This window comes from Electrona antarctica, assembly GCF_951216825.1.
Source record: "Electrona antarctica genome assembly, chromosome: 8".
Taxonomy (NCBI): Eukaryota; Metazoa; Chordata; class Actinopteri; order Myctophiformes; family Myctophidae; genus Electrona; species Electrona antarctica.
In genome coordinates, this window is record NC_136789.1 from 54,521,448 (window position 1) to 54,539,218 (window position 17,771).

The 17,771-nt window shown below is 41.0% G+C and overlaps 1 protein-coding gene across 1 annotated transcript; it reads right to left on the reverse strand.

Moving 5' to 3' along the window:
- Nucleotides 1–8,908, reverse strand: LOC306927536 (uncharacterized protein). Its single transcript, XM_079507309.1, has 3 exons — nt 8,764–8,908; nt 6,589–6,682; nt 1–3,860 (listed from the first exon to the last, which is right to left on the reverse strand). Exon 3 carries the CDS (start codon nt 3,847–3,849, stop codon nt 1,714–1,716), a length of 2,136 nt encoding a protein of 711 aa, XP_079363435.1. The 5' UTR covers nt 3,850–3,860; nt 6,589–6,682; nt 8,764–8,908; the 3' UTR covers nt 1–1,713.
- Nucleotides 8,909–17,771: the final 8,863 nt, after the last annotated feature.

The window sequence follows — 17,771 nt, forward strand, 5'->3', positions numbered from 1 at the left end:
TTTGATTGATTTAATTAATACTTTATTAACTGTCTGCAATAAAGTACAGGGGCACAGTCATACAATAATGCTAAAAAGATAACACAAAAAGCCCTGGGGGCTTGTTTCCATTGTGGTCCTATGGTGCCCCATTGGGTGTAATGGAACACAGTATAAGAATGCATTAAATCATAACATTAAAACTGTATTCTATTTATAGTGACTCATAGGAATAGACTACGTGACAACCAGGAATAGTCTGGTGACCACCGGAGACGGGTGGCAGCCGGAATGTAGACGGCACCCGGGAGCAGTATGGGTTGGCGCCCCAGCCTGTGTCTTCCGTGAGGAAGAAGCCCAACAACCCACGGTGAGGCCTTTAGGAGGGCCATTCAAGCCGCAAGTGGAGCCTGCGGCACCACCAGGTGGACCCTGCAGAACCATTGTGGCTCGAGAATCCACCACTCCTGAAGTGCCTGGGGCTGGGAGTCTGGTACAACGCACAGGTGCTGGGCCTGTGAGAGCAGGAGTGGACCTGGTGAGACGTAGGAGGGGCCCAGACAGGAGTCAACCCACAGAGCCTAGTCCTTCCACGCACCAGATTGATGCGATCCTCCCGCATACCCAGTCAAGGCAGAGTAGTTCAGGAGGAGCGGATTGTGTGGCCCTGGTTTGTCCTTAATGGGACTGATCGCTACTGGGACATAAGTCGGGACTTGATCACCCCGGCTGGGTCACCTGAGTGAGGGGTATGATGTTGGGAGACCCGGAACCCAGTAGTACAACATTCCTATCATTCACTTATACTATAAATGACCACTTTGGAGAAAAATAATAATAATTTGCAGCACATGACTGTAGGGTCTGACTTTTTGCACTACATACATACAAAATACATGCCTCCATCAGCTCCATGCTACCTTGTTCTGTCCCCTTCATGCATTTCCTTGAATCTGAGGCAGTCAGGTAGAGTTCAGGTTTAAACCCCTGCCACAGCTGAGCTTTATTCAATCAAGAGATGACTAACAGCTGGTACGATTCCTTCAAAATAAATTACTTCCTGTCACCACATTAAACACCATGAATATACACGTACAAAATAAAAGTATGAACTGTGGGTCCGTTACATTCATGTCATGTGATCAGTGACATCACGAAGATGTACTCTGCAAGCCAAAGAGTACATCTTTCTGATGTCACTGATTACATGACCAAGTTCTAGACTAGGCTAAATAGAGAGGGGGGGGGGGGGGTATTTCCACACAACAACTCTAAGATTTTTGCTCGTAGCACAGCACTCTGATTTGTTGCCCTATGAGCAAGCAAATGTTGTTCAGTGATTCAATTTAAATTAATGGATTGTTTAATTGTTTATTCAATTGTGTCATGCCAGTCACTATCCACCTCCCTACCAACTAAGGCTGCACAATATATCATTATCGTATGTATTGTTAGAGGTATGAGCAGGCGCAATATCACATAGTATCGCAAAAAGGCAACGGTATCGCGACATGATATATCGTCAATATATTGATATATTGTTGATATATCCTGAGTGATATTAACTTGTAATTATGCAGTTTTTTTAATGTTTAGTTTTCGATGTTGCAACACTTAAAATATAGAATATGATATATTATAATATATATCGTAACGATATCACAATATTTGGCATAAATACCGAGATATGTCCATATCGTGCAGCCCTACTACCAACCCAAACAACGAGCTAATTTATAGTGGGATGTTTCCCTTGGTGTGAATAAACAAGTGGCTTTTCAAGCTACCCAAGTAATTAAAAATCTTGTCACAATGTTCACAGTGGAAAGGCTTTTCAACAGTGTGGACACTCTGGTGTGCCTTTAGGTGCCCTGACCGATTAAAACTCTTGTTACACAGTTTACAGTGGAAAGGTTTTTCTCCAGTGTGGATACGTAGGTGTACTTTCAGGTCACATGAGTAATTGAACATCTTGTTACATAGTTTACAGTTGAAAGGTTTTTCTCCAGTGTGGATACGCTGATGTCTGTTCAGGTCACACGACATACTAAAACTCTTGTCACAATGTTTACAGTGGAAAGGTTTTCCTCCAGTGTGGACATACTGGTGTGTCTTCAGCTTACGTGAGTCAGCGAAACGCTTGTTACACAGTTTACAGTGGTAGGGTTTTTCTCCGGTGTGGAGACGTTGGTGTGTCTTCAGATGACCTGATCCTTTGAAGCTCTTGTCACAATGTTTACAGTGGAAAGGTTTTTCTCCAGTGTGGACAAGATGGTGTTTCTTCAGGTCAGATGACTTACGAAAACTCTTGCCACAAGATACACAGAGGAAAGGCTTTTCTCCAGTGTGAACATACTCGTGTTCCTTCAGATGACCTGATTCACTGAAACGCTTGTTACACAGTTTACAGTGGAAAGGTTTTTCTCCAGTGTGGATACGTTGGTGCTTCTTCAGGGAACCTGACTCACTGAAACTCTTGTCACAATGTTTACAGTGAAAAGGTTTTTCTCCAGTGTGGATAAGATAGTGTTTCTTCAGATTAAATGACTTACTAAAACTCTTGCCACAATATGTACATAGGAAAGATCTTTCTCCAGTGTGGACATACTGGTGTGTCTTCAGAGACGTTGACGTAGCAAAACTCTTGTCACACTGTTTACAGTGGAAAGGTTTTTCTCCAGTGTGGACATACTGGTGTTCCTTCAGACGACCTGGTTCATTGAAACGCTTGTTACACAGTTTACACTGGAAAGGTTTTTCGCCAGTGTGGACACGCTGGTGTCTTATCAGAGAAGCTGACGTAGCAAAACTCTTGTCACACTGTTTACAGTGGAAAGGTTTTTCTCCAGTGTGGACATACTGGTGTTCCTTCAGACGACCTGGTTTATTGAAACGCTTGTTACACAGTTTACACTGGAAAGGTTTTTCGCCAGTGTGGACACGCTGGTGTCTTATCAGAGAAGCTGACGTAGCAAAACTCTTGTCACACTGTTTACAGTGGAAAGGTTTTTCTCCAGTGTGGACATACTGGTGTTCCTTCAGACGACCTGGTTCATTGAAACGCTTGTTACACAGTTTACACTGGAAAGGTTTTTCGCCAGTGTGGACACGCTGGTGTCTTATCAGAGAAGCTGACGTAGCAAAACTCTTGTCACACTGTTTACAGTGGAAAGGTTTTTCTCCAGTGTGGATACGCTGGTGTGTCTTCAGAGACGTTGACGTAGCAAAACTCTTGTCACACTGTTTACATTGGAAAGGATTTTCTCCGGTGTGGAGACGTTGGTGTGTCTTCAGATGATCTGAATGCTTGAAACTCTTGTCACACTGTTTACAGTGGAAAGGTTTTTCTCCAGTGTGGATACGCTGGTGTGTCTTCAGAGACGTTGACGTAGCAAAACTCTTGTCACACTGTTTACATTGGAAAGGATTTTCTCCGGTGTGGAGACGTTGGTGTGTCTTCAGATGATCTGAACGCTTGAAACTCTTGTCACACTGTTTACAGTGGAAAGGTTTTTCTCCAGTGTGGATACGCTGGTGCTTCTTCTGGGAACCTGAGTCACCAAAACTCTTGTCACACCAATCATCATCATCATCATCATCATCATCACAGTCTTGACTGGTCTCCTCCCAATCATCACGGTTTTCAGTGACTTCAGTGTCAGATTCAAGTTCAACCTCAGAGCAGTGGGACAAGATGTCTTCTTCTTCAACATCATTTTCTTCTTCACCTTCCACTGCTAGTAATGTTAACATTGATCCACCAGGCTGCTCTGGTCTATGAAGTAGCTCCTCCTCTTTAATGTGTGGAGGCTCTGGTTTCTCCTGGAGCAGGCTGGGGCTCCTCACCTGTTCCTCTTTACACACATCCATGTGCACGATGTCTAGGAGCAGAACATTTACGTAAAGTTAATACTGGATTCCTAAAATGTAAAACTATTCTTCCACTGCCTCATGTTCCATGTAGAAAATGGCCAAACAGTTATTAACTACAGGTTATTGTGGGTGTTTCAGTTTTAGCAAGATATTAGCAAATTAAATATTGTGATTAGTAATCAGTAAACTATGTTAAAACACATACTTCACACGTGGGCTCTGATCTGGGAGTAAAAATGTTTAGAATAGGTTTTGTCTGCATGCAGGTAGTTCGCCAGACGAATTTAGCATCAGCACACTGCCAAGACACAATTTTCCACCCCCTAGACTACACAAATATAGGCTACCAAAATGCCAGCAGCAGCACAAAAAATGTTCCATGTAACAGAGGTGTCAAAGCTGAATGAAAGTTGTGCTATTGGTTTGCTTAACAGCCACACTACTTGTTTGTACTGTACACATCAGTACTTTTTTTTATTTTCCATACACTTACCTGTAAACTGTAAACTTAAAAAGCAGAAATAACATGCATTTTTTTAAATATTTAATATCATATTGTCTATGTACTGTGGCAAACCAGGTGAAACAGCCAGGCCTATTCCCCACAGTAGGAGGCTGGTGGAGGTGATAGGGAGTATATTATCCTGTACAGCAGGGGTGCCCAAAAGGTAGATTGTGATCTACCAGTAGATCACAAACCATCACATGACATGCCCCTAAAAATATATATAACTTAAATATAAAAAACAAAATTGCCACCTGCCACTTGAATTAAGGTGACTTGATTGATTCACATCAAAAAGTGCCTGTCAGCTCAAACCCACAATGCAAGTCTTTGTTTTCAAGTGTGGTGCGGCACAGATGTCAGTAGCATTATACAGTTATATATATATTTTTTTAAACCATACCAGTTCCATTTCCTCCCCTCTATTCCTCAAGTGCGCCGCTAGGTACATTTAAAAAAACAAATCAGCAATGGGATAATACTGTTTTTTGGTGGGTAGATCTTGTTGAGCTCGTCATTTTGAAAGTAGCTCGCAAGTCAAAAAAGTCTGGGCACCCCTGGCCTGCTGTACAGGTATTGCAGCCAATGGGAGCCTGGACATGGACGCACCTGCAGCCAGGCAGGCAATCAACAGAAGCTTTTAAATAGCCGACGCCCAAGATGCCTGGTGAGTCAGTTTGGACTAATGGAGGAGTGAGGAAGCAGGAATCACTCTGTTCATGAGGAGGCTGGTATGATGGATATCTCACAAGTGAGTACAAGATTTAACTCAAACACTTGGACCCACTTGGATGTGCTGTGTGTGTATTGTGGCTCACCTGGTCTCTTTCTCTCTCCCTCCCTCCTAGGCCGACTTAACCCCTTTCGGGACCCTCGGTTACCTGTTCTGAAGTTTGGACACGGCACCCTAGGGTCCCTGACAGCTTATTCCGCCCTCCATAGGATGCAGATGTACATACTCTCTGTTCACGGAGAGCGGCGGCACCGCTTGAGTGTTGGTGAGATGTTTCAAAGATGCATAACACAGCTATAGGAGACAACGGAAACGTGTACGAAACCGCATTAACCGTCGATGCCGTTAAGTATTTTTTTTAAATTTTGGCTTCTCTGAAATTCTCTCTTCCTCACTTCCTTGACTTCCTTATTGACTTCCCATTGTACCGCCTACCGAACGGCGACTGGCTAGCTGCACATCCTAGTTACTGCCTCTGATTGGCCGACCGCGTACATGCAGGATGTTTATAATGCTGTTGTGTCGTGGGAGGCGGGACATGGGAAGTGAGGAAGAGAGAATTTCAGAGAAGCCAAAGTTTAAAAAAAAGTTTCCGTTGTCTCCTATAGCTGTGTTATGCATCTTTGAAACATCTCACCAACACTCAAGCAGCGCCGCCACTCTCCATAAACAGAGAGTATGTACATCTGCATCCTATGGAGTTCGGAATAAGCTGTCAGGGACCTTAGGGTGCCGCGTCCAAACTTCAGAAAAGGTAACCGAGGGTTCCGAAAGGGGCTAAGGCCGACTGAACTCCCAAACCACAAGGGAGAGCAGAACTTTCCCCCACCTGAATACATTAGTCACTAGCTCTCTCTCTGCTCTGCCCACAGGACTGTGCATAGAAGCCCAAGTCCCAGACAGGAGGAACCCTAAGTTGAAGTTTTTTCCCTTTCCCTAATTAGTTAATAAAAGACAATTTAAGTTACACTCTGAGCCTCTTATTTTATTGTGAATCTTGCCTATTCTCCCCTGGGTTGCCACATTGTGGTGGAGAAGTGGGTAGCCTCGGTCCAGCATTGACAGATTCACAATGTTTGTACGACATGGGTTAATTACCATAATCACCTATATGCACAATATTTCAGCGACTGCTTGGTCGATTTGAACAATATCGGGGTGGTATGTGGCATGGTGTGGCTCTGTACCTCTAGAAATAGGTATGCGTGTTTGCAAATCAGTGTGTCGGAGACAAACGATCAGTGGCAAATGTCTGCATTCCACATCTGATGGAATGTAGTACAATGTGAATTATATGGTGCAGTTTTTCTTTAGTATTGCATGTGCATTTGGTCATGGCAATGAGACAAACAAGGTTAATATTGCATTTTTAGAGATATTGTAATGATCATCAATCATTAAGATATGTATACAATGTTTATATTGTACAGTGAAAATGAGATATTGAGGCATTTCTACTTCATAAAAAACTAACAAAGAAAGAGACCATGAAACATACCTAGTTGGTCTTTAGGGTCCTCCTGCTTAATAGAAATGTCTTTGGCCGAGTCTGGAGTTAATGTTCACCTGCAGTCTGGACTCCACACACTGGTCTGAAATGAAGGAAATGAATAAGGACTTTAAAGATAGAGTTCCCTGGTTCTATTTTCACCCACATGATAATTTGCAGTTGGTATTAATAATAAATTCCTGCCACTGACGGCACCGGCCAGCATTGACAGCAGCTGTGTTGATTGGTGAGACGGTGCCTCTGTGACAGGCAGCTGCAGAGCACTGAATCAACAGGGACTATTTAATGTCTCAGTCAAATGAACTCTTCTATTATATTTACAGGGAAGCAGAGGTCGAAGTCGAAACATTATTTTTATTTTGACACTTTATTTTTGATCGCCCCAAAATATGAATACATTTTTTATGCGTTTTGTTTTGTTGGTAACTGGTGTATAATCGCAAAATTACACTTTATATCTCAGTGTGCTCTATAAAGTCACCACCGGCTAGTTCACTCAAAAAAACTGGGCACATTCCCGGTGCACATTTCCGAACGCACCCCAAGTATACCTGGTTTTCATCTTAGCACCACGCACCTGAACTTAAGCCCCTCACTAGCCCCTTTCAGGACCCTCGGCTACCTTTTCTGAATTTTGGACGGCGGTACCCTAGGGTCCCTCGTAGGTTATTCCACTCTCCATAGGACGCAGCTTTACCTACTGTCTGTTCACGGAGACCCGCACGGTCGCTTGAGCGTTGATGAGATGTTTCAAAGATGCATAGGCCTACAACAGCTATAGGAGACAGCGGGAACGTGTGCGAAAAGGCGCTAATCGGAGTTGCCGTTAAGTATTTTTAATCTATTTTTGAAATTTTGCTTCGCTGAACTTCTCTCTCCTCTCTCTTCCTTGACTTCCTTGTTGACTTCCCATTGTACCGCCTCCCGAGCGGCGACTGGCTAGCTGCGTGTCCTAGTTACTGCCTCTGATTGGCCGACCGCGTACATGCAGGATGTTTTTAATGCTGTTGTGTCTTGGGAGGCGGGACATGGGAAGTGAGGAAGAGAATTTCAGAGAAGCCAAAACTTCAAAAAACTATTAAAAATACTCCGATTAGCACCTTTTCGCACACGTTCCTGCTGTCTCCTATAGCTGTTGTATGCATCTTTGAAACATCTCATCGACGCTCAAGCGACCACGCAGGTCTCCGTGAACAGACAGTAGGTCAATCTTGCATTATAATGGGGGAGGGGTTGAGGTTATGTCCCAAAAAAATGTGTATTTCGAAAAAATAAACACGGAAATACATATTTGAATATTCTAACCACACATCTGGGGGTAACGTTAACGCCATAGACAGAAAAAGCACAAAAATCACGGCACTCCCATCTTTAATGTCAGGTGCATGAAGTCATGGATCTCTAAGTTCACTTAGTTGACAATCACATTGGTTCACAAGATACGTTTGTACCTCGTAGCTTAAGTTATATCTGGAGATTAACCACTGTACATGTAGGCCTACTGCTGTAAAACATTGATTCTCACGATGCTGCTGCTGCTTGATTGTTGATGTATTCATAAACAGTTTGCAGAATGGGTACATGTCACATGAAAGCACAACTCAATACAAAGACTGTTACTGTGGACGACACACTGCAGCATTACACTTGTTTACAATAGCTGGGTCCACCCTTTTCAATTCATCAGAACACTTAGATCCGTACAAATATACAATTCTATATAAAAACAGTAAATCATGTAAGGAGGTAAAAAGGCAAAAGAAACATATACAGTAAGGGGAAAGGGGGTGGGGGAGACTCAGATTATACGGGGTCAAATTGCAGAGGTCCATATGTGCCCTTTGAGAGCGCTTTTGAAGGAGTCACTGTCAAGGGATTCTTATGTCTTAATGGCTGTTGGTAGGGCGTTCCACATTTTGGTGGCATAGGAGCGGAAATAATTTAGCCCCTTGTTTGTGCTGAATCTGGGTTGAACATGGTTTGCTAATTGCTATAGCGCTATTGTTTGTGTTTACGATAACTTAACTTTATAACATGTTAGCAGAAAAGAGTAATTACATGTATGTGCCAACTCAAAGGATGAGTTAATAGAGACAAATTAAACAAGGCATGATTCGTTCGTCGTGAATGTTATAGATGAAACGTGAATTGCTTAAATCTCACCTGATTCAGTGGTTGAGCTGTTGAGCTGCTGCTTAAAGACGTCACGTTTAATGTTTTCTTTGTATTTTTACTGTTATATGTGGTATTTTAACCATAGATTTTAACACGCCAACAACAGTCGGTCAACACGCCGCCATGTTGTTCTTTTTCCCCCACACAACTGCATTGTGCGTATGTCTTTCTTCTGACCAGTAACTGTTTGCCTTAGAGGTTTGCCAGTTGGTGTATTGCTGCCCCCCACTGTTGTTCACGGGTACTGTCCATAGTTTATAGTAACAGTAGAGTCTTGAACAGTACTAAAGCCTACTATGTAATGTGACCTTCCAGGCCTGTAGAGAAGAGAACATCCATATAGTAGTTAAACTGTTAATCCAACAAATCAATTGAATTGATTATGACACCTAATTTAATAACAAACTACATCTACACCTGGGAAAAACTGAATCCATTCTCTTTGGTTCAAATAGTAATCTCAGCCAGGCTGACAATATTACTACACGAAAAGAAGAAATTACCTACCTAGGTTCCATCCTGGAGGCAAATCTTTCCGGTGATAAAATGGCCACCAACGTAATCAAAAAAGTCAACCAAAGAACAAGATTCCTAAATTAATTTCGCTATAGGCCTACCACCAAAATGTGGAACGCCCTACCAACAGTCATTAAGACATGCAAATTCCTTGACTCCTTTAAAACTGCTCTCAAAGGGCACCTACGGACGGCTGCAATTCGAAACTGGCCCCCGTAAAATCTGAATGCCCACCACCCACCCCTTTTCCCCCTCACTGTATATGTTTCTTTTCCCTTTTTACCTCCTCTGATGATTTCCTGTTTTGACTACCGGTATATAGTTGTGTATATTCGTATACGTCTCTATATGTTTTGATGAATTGAAAATGGTGGGCCCTATTGTAAACAAGTGTAATGCTTTATGGTGTCGTCCACTCACAGTTAACAGTTTTTGTATTGAGTTGTATTTGAAATGTACTGTAATTCTGCAAACTGTTAATAAATCAATCAATCAATCAATTGATTAACGATCAATCCCTATTTTGGGCATGTCATTATTTGCAATGCCCAATCATATGGAAGGGTTAGATACCCAAAGTTGCCTTGAAGAGAGGCAGACCAAAGAACACCTGGCGATGGACAGTGATGATGGAGATGTAGGGCCCCACAAGATGGTATAAAAACAGATCCACACAATCCTATTTCATCAGTCCTGTCTGCAGATACGACTCTGTTGGTATATTAAGTTAAAACATATTATATAGGCCCTACAGTATATTTCGACATATACAGTTCTTCCTTCCTGTTTAGTCTTTTTTTTAACTAGTTCTGTGTTCCTTTCTTCTATATTCTTACTCTTCCTGTAACTCCAGAATCCAGATTTAATTCTTCCACACATATATATATATTATGTTTCACCTTCCTGACAATTTAGGCTTATGGTCCCAGGCCCAGTAATAAAATGTGTGTGTGTGTGTGTGTGTGTGTGTGTGTGTGTGTGTGTGTGTGTGTGTGTGTGTGTGTGTGTGTGTGTGTGTGTGTGTGTGTGAGCTATATGGCTTTTTTGCACAGGCTTTAATTTGCTATCACATCACTAATAATGTATTTTTGCGACCATAGGTTGCATATTACTATGAAAACCTGAAAAACCTGTCCGTCCGTCGTTCCGTCAGTCACGCCTCCATATATGGTTGTAAGTCTGTCACGCCTTGTGATACACTCCATATATGGCCGTCTCCATATATGAAGATCATGACACTGACCTCATCAAACCCTGGGTAGCCATACATGGAGAAGACTGGATCATAACTTGGATCTGCATTATATGGAGCCGGCCAGCAACTCTACATATATGGAGCTGACCTGTTCTGACATTCCATGTTGATCCTTCCCACCCGTCCTTCCTCTTCGATGTCTCCCTTTTGACTGATACTTGTCCATTCAAACTCTAGATATAAGTTATTAGTAATAAGTTACATCAGTACAAACAGTAAAACTGTAAAATTACAAATAGTACAAACACATTTCTACCAACAGAGACATATACAGTTACTTGTTCATTCCTGTTTAGTCTTTTTTATTTTTTTACTTGTTCTGTGGATATTTCTTCTATATTCTTACTCTATTTCAACTCTTCCTGTAACTCCAGAATACAGGTGTTGAGAGATTGTACAAAAAATAATCTCACCCACTCTTTTATATCTGTAATCATGTGATGTGACACTAACATTCAGAATTGTGCCTGCATAATAAATTCTTCCAAAGGTATGTTAAGACATCATAGCTTATGTTTCACCTTCCTGATAATAATGCATTAGGCTTATAGCATAGTAATAAAACTGTGTGTGTGCATGCGGACGCGCGCACACACACACACACACACACACACACACACACACACACACACACACACACACACACACACACACACACACACACACACACACACACACACACTATAGGGCTTTGCACATGCATTATGCTATCACATCACACTCTAATATTGTAATAATACGACTTAATAGTGATCATAGCCAAAGATTACAGTCATAAATCATTAACAAATACATGCATTTCAACCTTACAGTTTAACCAATGTATAATAATTAAAATAATTGAAAAGATTTGATTGACTGAATACTTTATTAACCGTTTGCAATAAAGAACAGGGGCACAGTCATACAATAATGCTAAAAGGATAACACAAAAATCCCTGGGGGCTTGTTTCCATTGTGGTCCTATGGTGCCCCATTGGGTGTGTAATGGAACACAGTATAAGAATGCATTAAATCATAACATTAAAACTGTAAAATTACAGTACAAAAACATTCCTATCATTCACTTATATACTATAAATGACCACTTTGGGGAAACAAATAAAATTGCAGCACATGACTGCAGGGTCTGACATTAAAACAGTTAACAAATATTTTAGTAAAATAATTGAAATTGTGCCTCCCACTGGGTATAATGGAACACCGCAATATTACATTATTTCATATCAAAACTGTTACTTTTTGAAAAATTGTTGTACCATTATACTGTAGTAGGCTATATGGTTTATAGTCATATAAACCAACATATTTGCAATACATACTGTAGGACTGCAGGGTATGACATGAAGATTGTATTTCCTACAAGTACTTCTCTAATCTACTTTCTCATCCAAACTCCTCCTTGTCATACATTTCTCTCTCACAATACACTTCTCAAATCCATTGCATGATTCTCGTGTGTAAAACACTACAAAACATGAGTTTCTTAATGGTTGTAATTTATTTACAATCCTCCCATGGATGTGGTGGTGCTATGTTAATAAAGGCATGAATATGAGGCCAAAATGTGTATCGCAAATGCGCTATGCAGTGCATTACCATTAAGATAAACGTAATCTGGGAAGTCTGTGATTATTTAGAAATGTTCCTTTTAGTTTACATATAATTTAAATATTATAGTAATTGTATAACATTTCTATCATAAGATTTCATGTCTGGGTCTGTGAAATTCCCAGTATATTGAGTTTCATTTAAAAGGGGTGCACAAACCTGGCATTTAGATAGATAGATTAGATAGATAGATAGATAGATAGATAGATAGATAGATAGATAGATAGATAGATATTCTGAGGTCAATGGCCTCTCAAGGTCACCAGAGGTCAGTCAGAAAAACCTTGTGTTATGTTAACTTTGCGGAAAGTTTCATGCTTTAGTAGTCAAAAAATGCACAGTTGGTTTGCTCAACTGTCCCACTAATTAATAGAGTGCTGAAGTCCTGATGTCACTCGCTCATCCCCTGGTTCTGCCTGGTTCAAGCAAAATGGTCCTCTGTATCGTTTGCTACAGTCAGTCACTCATATATTAGCCTCGGAAACCCAGATGTTATGATACAGTCGGTTTCTAGCGAAAATGTAACTAATTCAGTAGCAGTACCAATAGCGTTTTCTCTCAGTTGATTCTTCATATCCATATGAGTGAAACGACCGGGATGACATGTTTATTTTTCAAACACAGTTCTTATTTGAGGTGATCTAAAATCCCCCTGGGGATTACAATGCAAAAAAAAGTACATGAACCTGTGGATTTGCGCCCTCTACCGATATTGACGTCAGACTTCGGTGCTCTATTGAAGTGTAAATAAACATTTACATCCTCCATGTTCTGCTGCAGGCACATTTCTACTCAAAGATAAAATCCTTGGATAATCCTTGGATTAGTTGAATGTGCAATTGAACACTTTTGCCCCAAGATGATAATTCAAGATGTCACTACACATGTTATGTATGGAAACAGTCAAACAGGAAGGTAGGAGCGCACACCAGTAGTGGGGAGGTGCTGACCGCAGGAGATAACTATGACTGAGAAAGAAGAGAGGCCGCACAGCTCGTAGTCACGATGCAATCAAAATCTTTATTTTTCCAACGTTTCGGCAACAAGTTGCCTTCTTCAGGCATTCCCTGAAGAAGGCAACTTGTATGGAAACAGCACATAATTCTTACAAAATGTAATCTAGTTGTAACTTGTATGTGCACCCAATTTGTTGAATGTACACAGGGACCCCTCCAATGTCTTACTGGTGTTAATTTAACTCTGGAGTGTACAAATGGAACCAATTGGACATGTAAGGAGCCATTTGGTTCCATTGAGTACACTCTCAAGGTATACAAAAAGACCCCAAAACGGCTCCGTTTCTGGCTGTGAGTCTGATTGTGTGTTACCTTTGCCTTTACCTCTCATGTTAGAAATGTCGAGTATGGGTCCCCAGCATTTAGAAACTGCCGGATGCTAACTTGCATATGTTGGCCAATTTTCATAATTGGCATACAAATCTTTAATTACCATAATCACCTATATGCACAATATTTCAGCGACTGCTTGCTTGGCCGATTTGAACAATATTGGAGTGGTATGGGGGGTTATTGAGCAAGCCATGCAAGGCACCAAGCTGCACTTCTGGAGCAATTAGGGGTTCAAAGTCTTGCTCAAGAACACTTCGACACTAACTCTGGGTGAGCCCGAGATCGAACTGGGAACCTTGCAGTGCATGACAATATGAAACAGAAACATCACCACACACACACGCAAGCTTGAAATGTCAGCTGAAAGTTTGGTCGTAGTTTAAAATCTATGTAAAATGGTTTTTATGGTGTGGCTCTGTACCTCTAGAAATAGGGCTGTGTATTCTCGGTGACAAACCGTTTTAACGATCACTGAAAAACATTGATTTAACTATTAGGGTTATTACAATGATAAGAGTGATGTGAACAACAACAATGTAGGCTATGTCATCGCTGCTGCTATGGAGCTATTGTTTGTGTTTACGATCACTTTATATCTAGCTAAAACAAGAGTAATTACATTTATGTTCCAACTTAAATGATGAGTTAATAAAGACGACTAGATTAAACAAGACATGATTCGTTCATCGTAAATGTTATACAGAATTAAGCAATGTGAATTTGTTCATCTTTACTGTTTGTTCATGGTTTCCCTTGGTGTGAATGAACAAGTATCTTGTCACAATGTTTACAATTGAAAGGTTTTTCACCAGTGTAGATACGTTGGTGTATCCTTAGCGGACTTGACCCACTAAAACTCTTGTTACAAAGTTTACAGTGGAAAGGTTTGTCTCCGGTGTTCATACGTTGGTGTGCTTTCAGGTCACCTGAGGTTTTGAACATCTTGTTACAGTTTACAGTTGAAAGGTTTTTTCACCAGTGTGGATACGTTGGTGTCTCTTAAAGGTACCTGACTGACTGAAACTCTTGTCACAATGTTTACAATGGAAAGGTTTTTCTCCAGTGTGGATACGCTGGTGTTTTTTTAGGTCACCTGAGGTTTTGAAACTCTTGTCACAATGTTTACAGTGGAAATGTTTTTCTCCATTGTGGACATAATGTGTGTGTGACTTCAGATGACCTGATTCATTGAAACTCTTGTTACACAGTTTACACTGGAACTGTTTTTCTCTGGTGTGGAGACGTTGATGTCTCTTAAGGGAACCCGACTCACTGAAACTATTGTCACAATATTTACAGTGGAACGGTTTTACTCCGGTGTGGGTGCGCTGGTGTATCTTCAGTTGACATGACTGATTGAAACTCTTGTCACAATGTATACAATGGAAGGGTTTTTCTCCAGTGTGGACAGCCTGGTGTGTCTTGAGGTCAGCAGACAAACTGAAACTCTTGTCACAATGTTCACAGTGGAAAGGTTTTTCTCCAGTGTGGATACGCTCATGTCTTTTCAGGTTACCTGATTCATTGAAACGCTTCTTACACAGTTTACAGTGAAAAGGTTTTTCTCCAGTGTGGAGACGTTGGTGTTTCTTAAAGGAACCTGACTGACTGAAACTCTTGTCACAAAGTTGACAGTGGAACGGCTTTTCTCCAGTGTGGATGCGCTGGTGTAAATTCAGTTGACATGAGTGATTGAAACTCTTTTCACAATGTTTACAGCGAAAGGGTTTTTCTCCAGTGTGGATGCGCTGGTGTAACTTCAGTTGACATGAGTGATTGAAACTCTTTTCACAATGTTTACACTGGTATGGTTTTTCTCCAGTATGGAAATGCTGGTGCTTCTTCAGAGCAGTTGAGCCACTGAAGCACTTGTCACAAAGTTTACACTGGTAAGGTTTTACTCCAGTATGGAAATGCTGGTGCTTTTTCAGACCAGTTGAATCACTGAAGCACTTGTCACAAAGTTTACACTGGTAAGGTTTCTCTCCAGTATGGACACGCTGGTGTCTAATCATGTCACTGGAGCTACTGAAACTCTTGTCACACGTTTTACAGAAGAAAGGTTTTTTCCCCATTGTGGACATTCTGGTGTCTTATCAGAGAAGCTGACCTAGCAAAACTCTTGTTACACTGTTTACAGTGGAAAGTTTTTGCTCCAGTGTGGATACACTGGTGCTTCTTCAGGGAAGCTGAGTCACCGAAACTCTTGTCACACCGTTCAGCATCACCGTCTTCACTGTTCCCCTTCCAATGATCACTGTCTTCAGTGACTTCAGGTTCAGATTCAAGTTCAACTTCAAGGCAGTGGGAAGAGAAGTCTTCATCATCATCATTTTCTTCTTCACCTTTCACTGCTAGTAATGTCAACAGTGACCCATCAGGCTGCTCTGGTCTTTGAAGTAGCACTTCCCGTTCCTCTTCAAGCTCTTCCTGTTCCTCTTTAATGTGTGGAGGCTCTGGTTCCTCCTGGAACAGACTGGGGCTCCTCTCCCGTTTAATAGAATCCTCTTCTTTACACGCAGCCATGTGCAGGATGTCTAGAAGCAGAAAGATTACATAACGGATAATAATAGATTCCTAAAATGTAAACGTATTCTTCCACTGTCCATGTTCCATCTAGAAAATGAGCTCTCGCCTATTTAGATTGACTAAACAGTGTCTAACAACGTTAAGTAACAACATATAATTACAGGTATTTCTGAAAAACGTTCTAAAAAGTCAACCTTCAATGTTAACAAGATATTAGAAAATAAAATATTGTGAGTATTAATTAGAATTGCTGCTATGTTTAGTTATTTATTTTGAGTCATTAAACTATACAATATGATCTGGAGTAAAAAATGTCTATAATAGGTTTTGTCTGCATGCAGGGAGTCCGCCAGACCAATTTAGCCTCAGTACACCACCAAGACCAAATAAGAGTGTACCAAATGTGCTGTTTTACAGGTCTGTTTTATTATTAAGTATAGAGGGTTTAAGTAAGACTCATGCATTTGCAGCTCAACAAAAGCTAATTCATCCTAGTGTATGAGAGAAGACGATTTCAGGATAAAGTTAAATCTCTTCCATTCAATTTGTGTTTTTTTATCATGATAAATGATAATGATTATTGTCCCATCGCTAAAATAAAAGAGATTTGACGAGTCATAGGAAAGTGTTTGACTTTGTGGTGGAATTTAAAATAAGGCCACAGACCTGTGACGTGATGTTTTTTGGAAGATTGCTAAGGTTTCAGTGTTGTTACACTTAAAATATAAATAAATGTAAACCCATTTGGCATAAATATTGAGGTATGAAATGTTCTACAAATTAGTCTGAAACGTACCGAGGTGTGGGTGGTCTTCAGGTTCCTCCTGTTTAATAGAAACGTCCCTGGCTGAGTCTGGGGAGTTCATCTTCACCTGCAGTCTGGACTCCACACACTGGTCTGAATAGAAGGAATTGAATAAGGACTTTAATAACTGGAGACGTAGGTCTCAATAATAACAATATTTGAAGAAAGTAAAGCCAACATGGCCTCTTTTTTGAGTGCCCAAGAACATGGCATATCGTTAACGTCTCTTTTCAATGATGCCCTGATCACAGCATGAAAAACCCTAGCCCTGAAACATGACTGCCATGATAATCATCATGACGTCATGATGATTATCATGGCAGTCATGTTTCAGGGCTAGAAAAACCCCAAACACATCCCCTCGCGTGTTCACAAGTAGGGATGGGAGATCCCTACTTGTGATTAATACAAAACAACTCGCCCGTTTACCAACTCGCCCCGGGCGTACAGCCGGCGGAACAGCGCGACCTGGTATTCATAAAGTAATCTAAGTAAATGATGCTTACTACCCAGGCTGGTGCCGACTCTTCTCACCAAGCGGGGCCGCCTGTACCGAGCGCGTTCTATACTGCGAAAAGAACAAAGGAGTCCTCCTATGTTGTGTGTCTGTACTCTGTAACCTGCTGCTGCTGCAGCAAAGTCATGTTTCTGATCACATTATCTAGCAAGTAAAGTAAGAGCAATTAGTAAATATCGCATTTTAAAATAAGTCAATAAAATAAGACAAACGGATTAACGTTTCAACACAATCTAATGGATGCAACACAACAATCAGTTCATCATTCTTACCTGCTGAGCTGCTAATAAACGTCCTCCTGCTGCTTACGACGATACACTTTTTTGAAACGACGTTTCCTTTGTATTTTATGTTAAAATGTCAACAACACAGTCACGCCATGTTTTCTTTTTCACAACTGCATTGCCATTGCGG

Bases quoted from the DNA above. Each gene is read 5' to 3' on its own strand.
- LOC306927536 (XM_079507309.1), bottom strand. From the start codon at position 3,849: ATGGATGTGTGTAAAGAGGAACAGGTGAGGAGCCCCAGCCTGCTCCAG.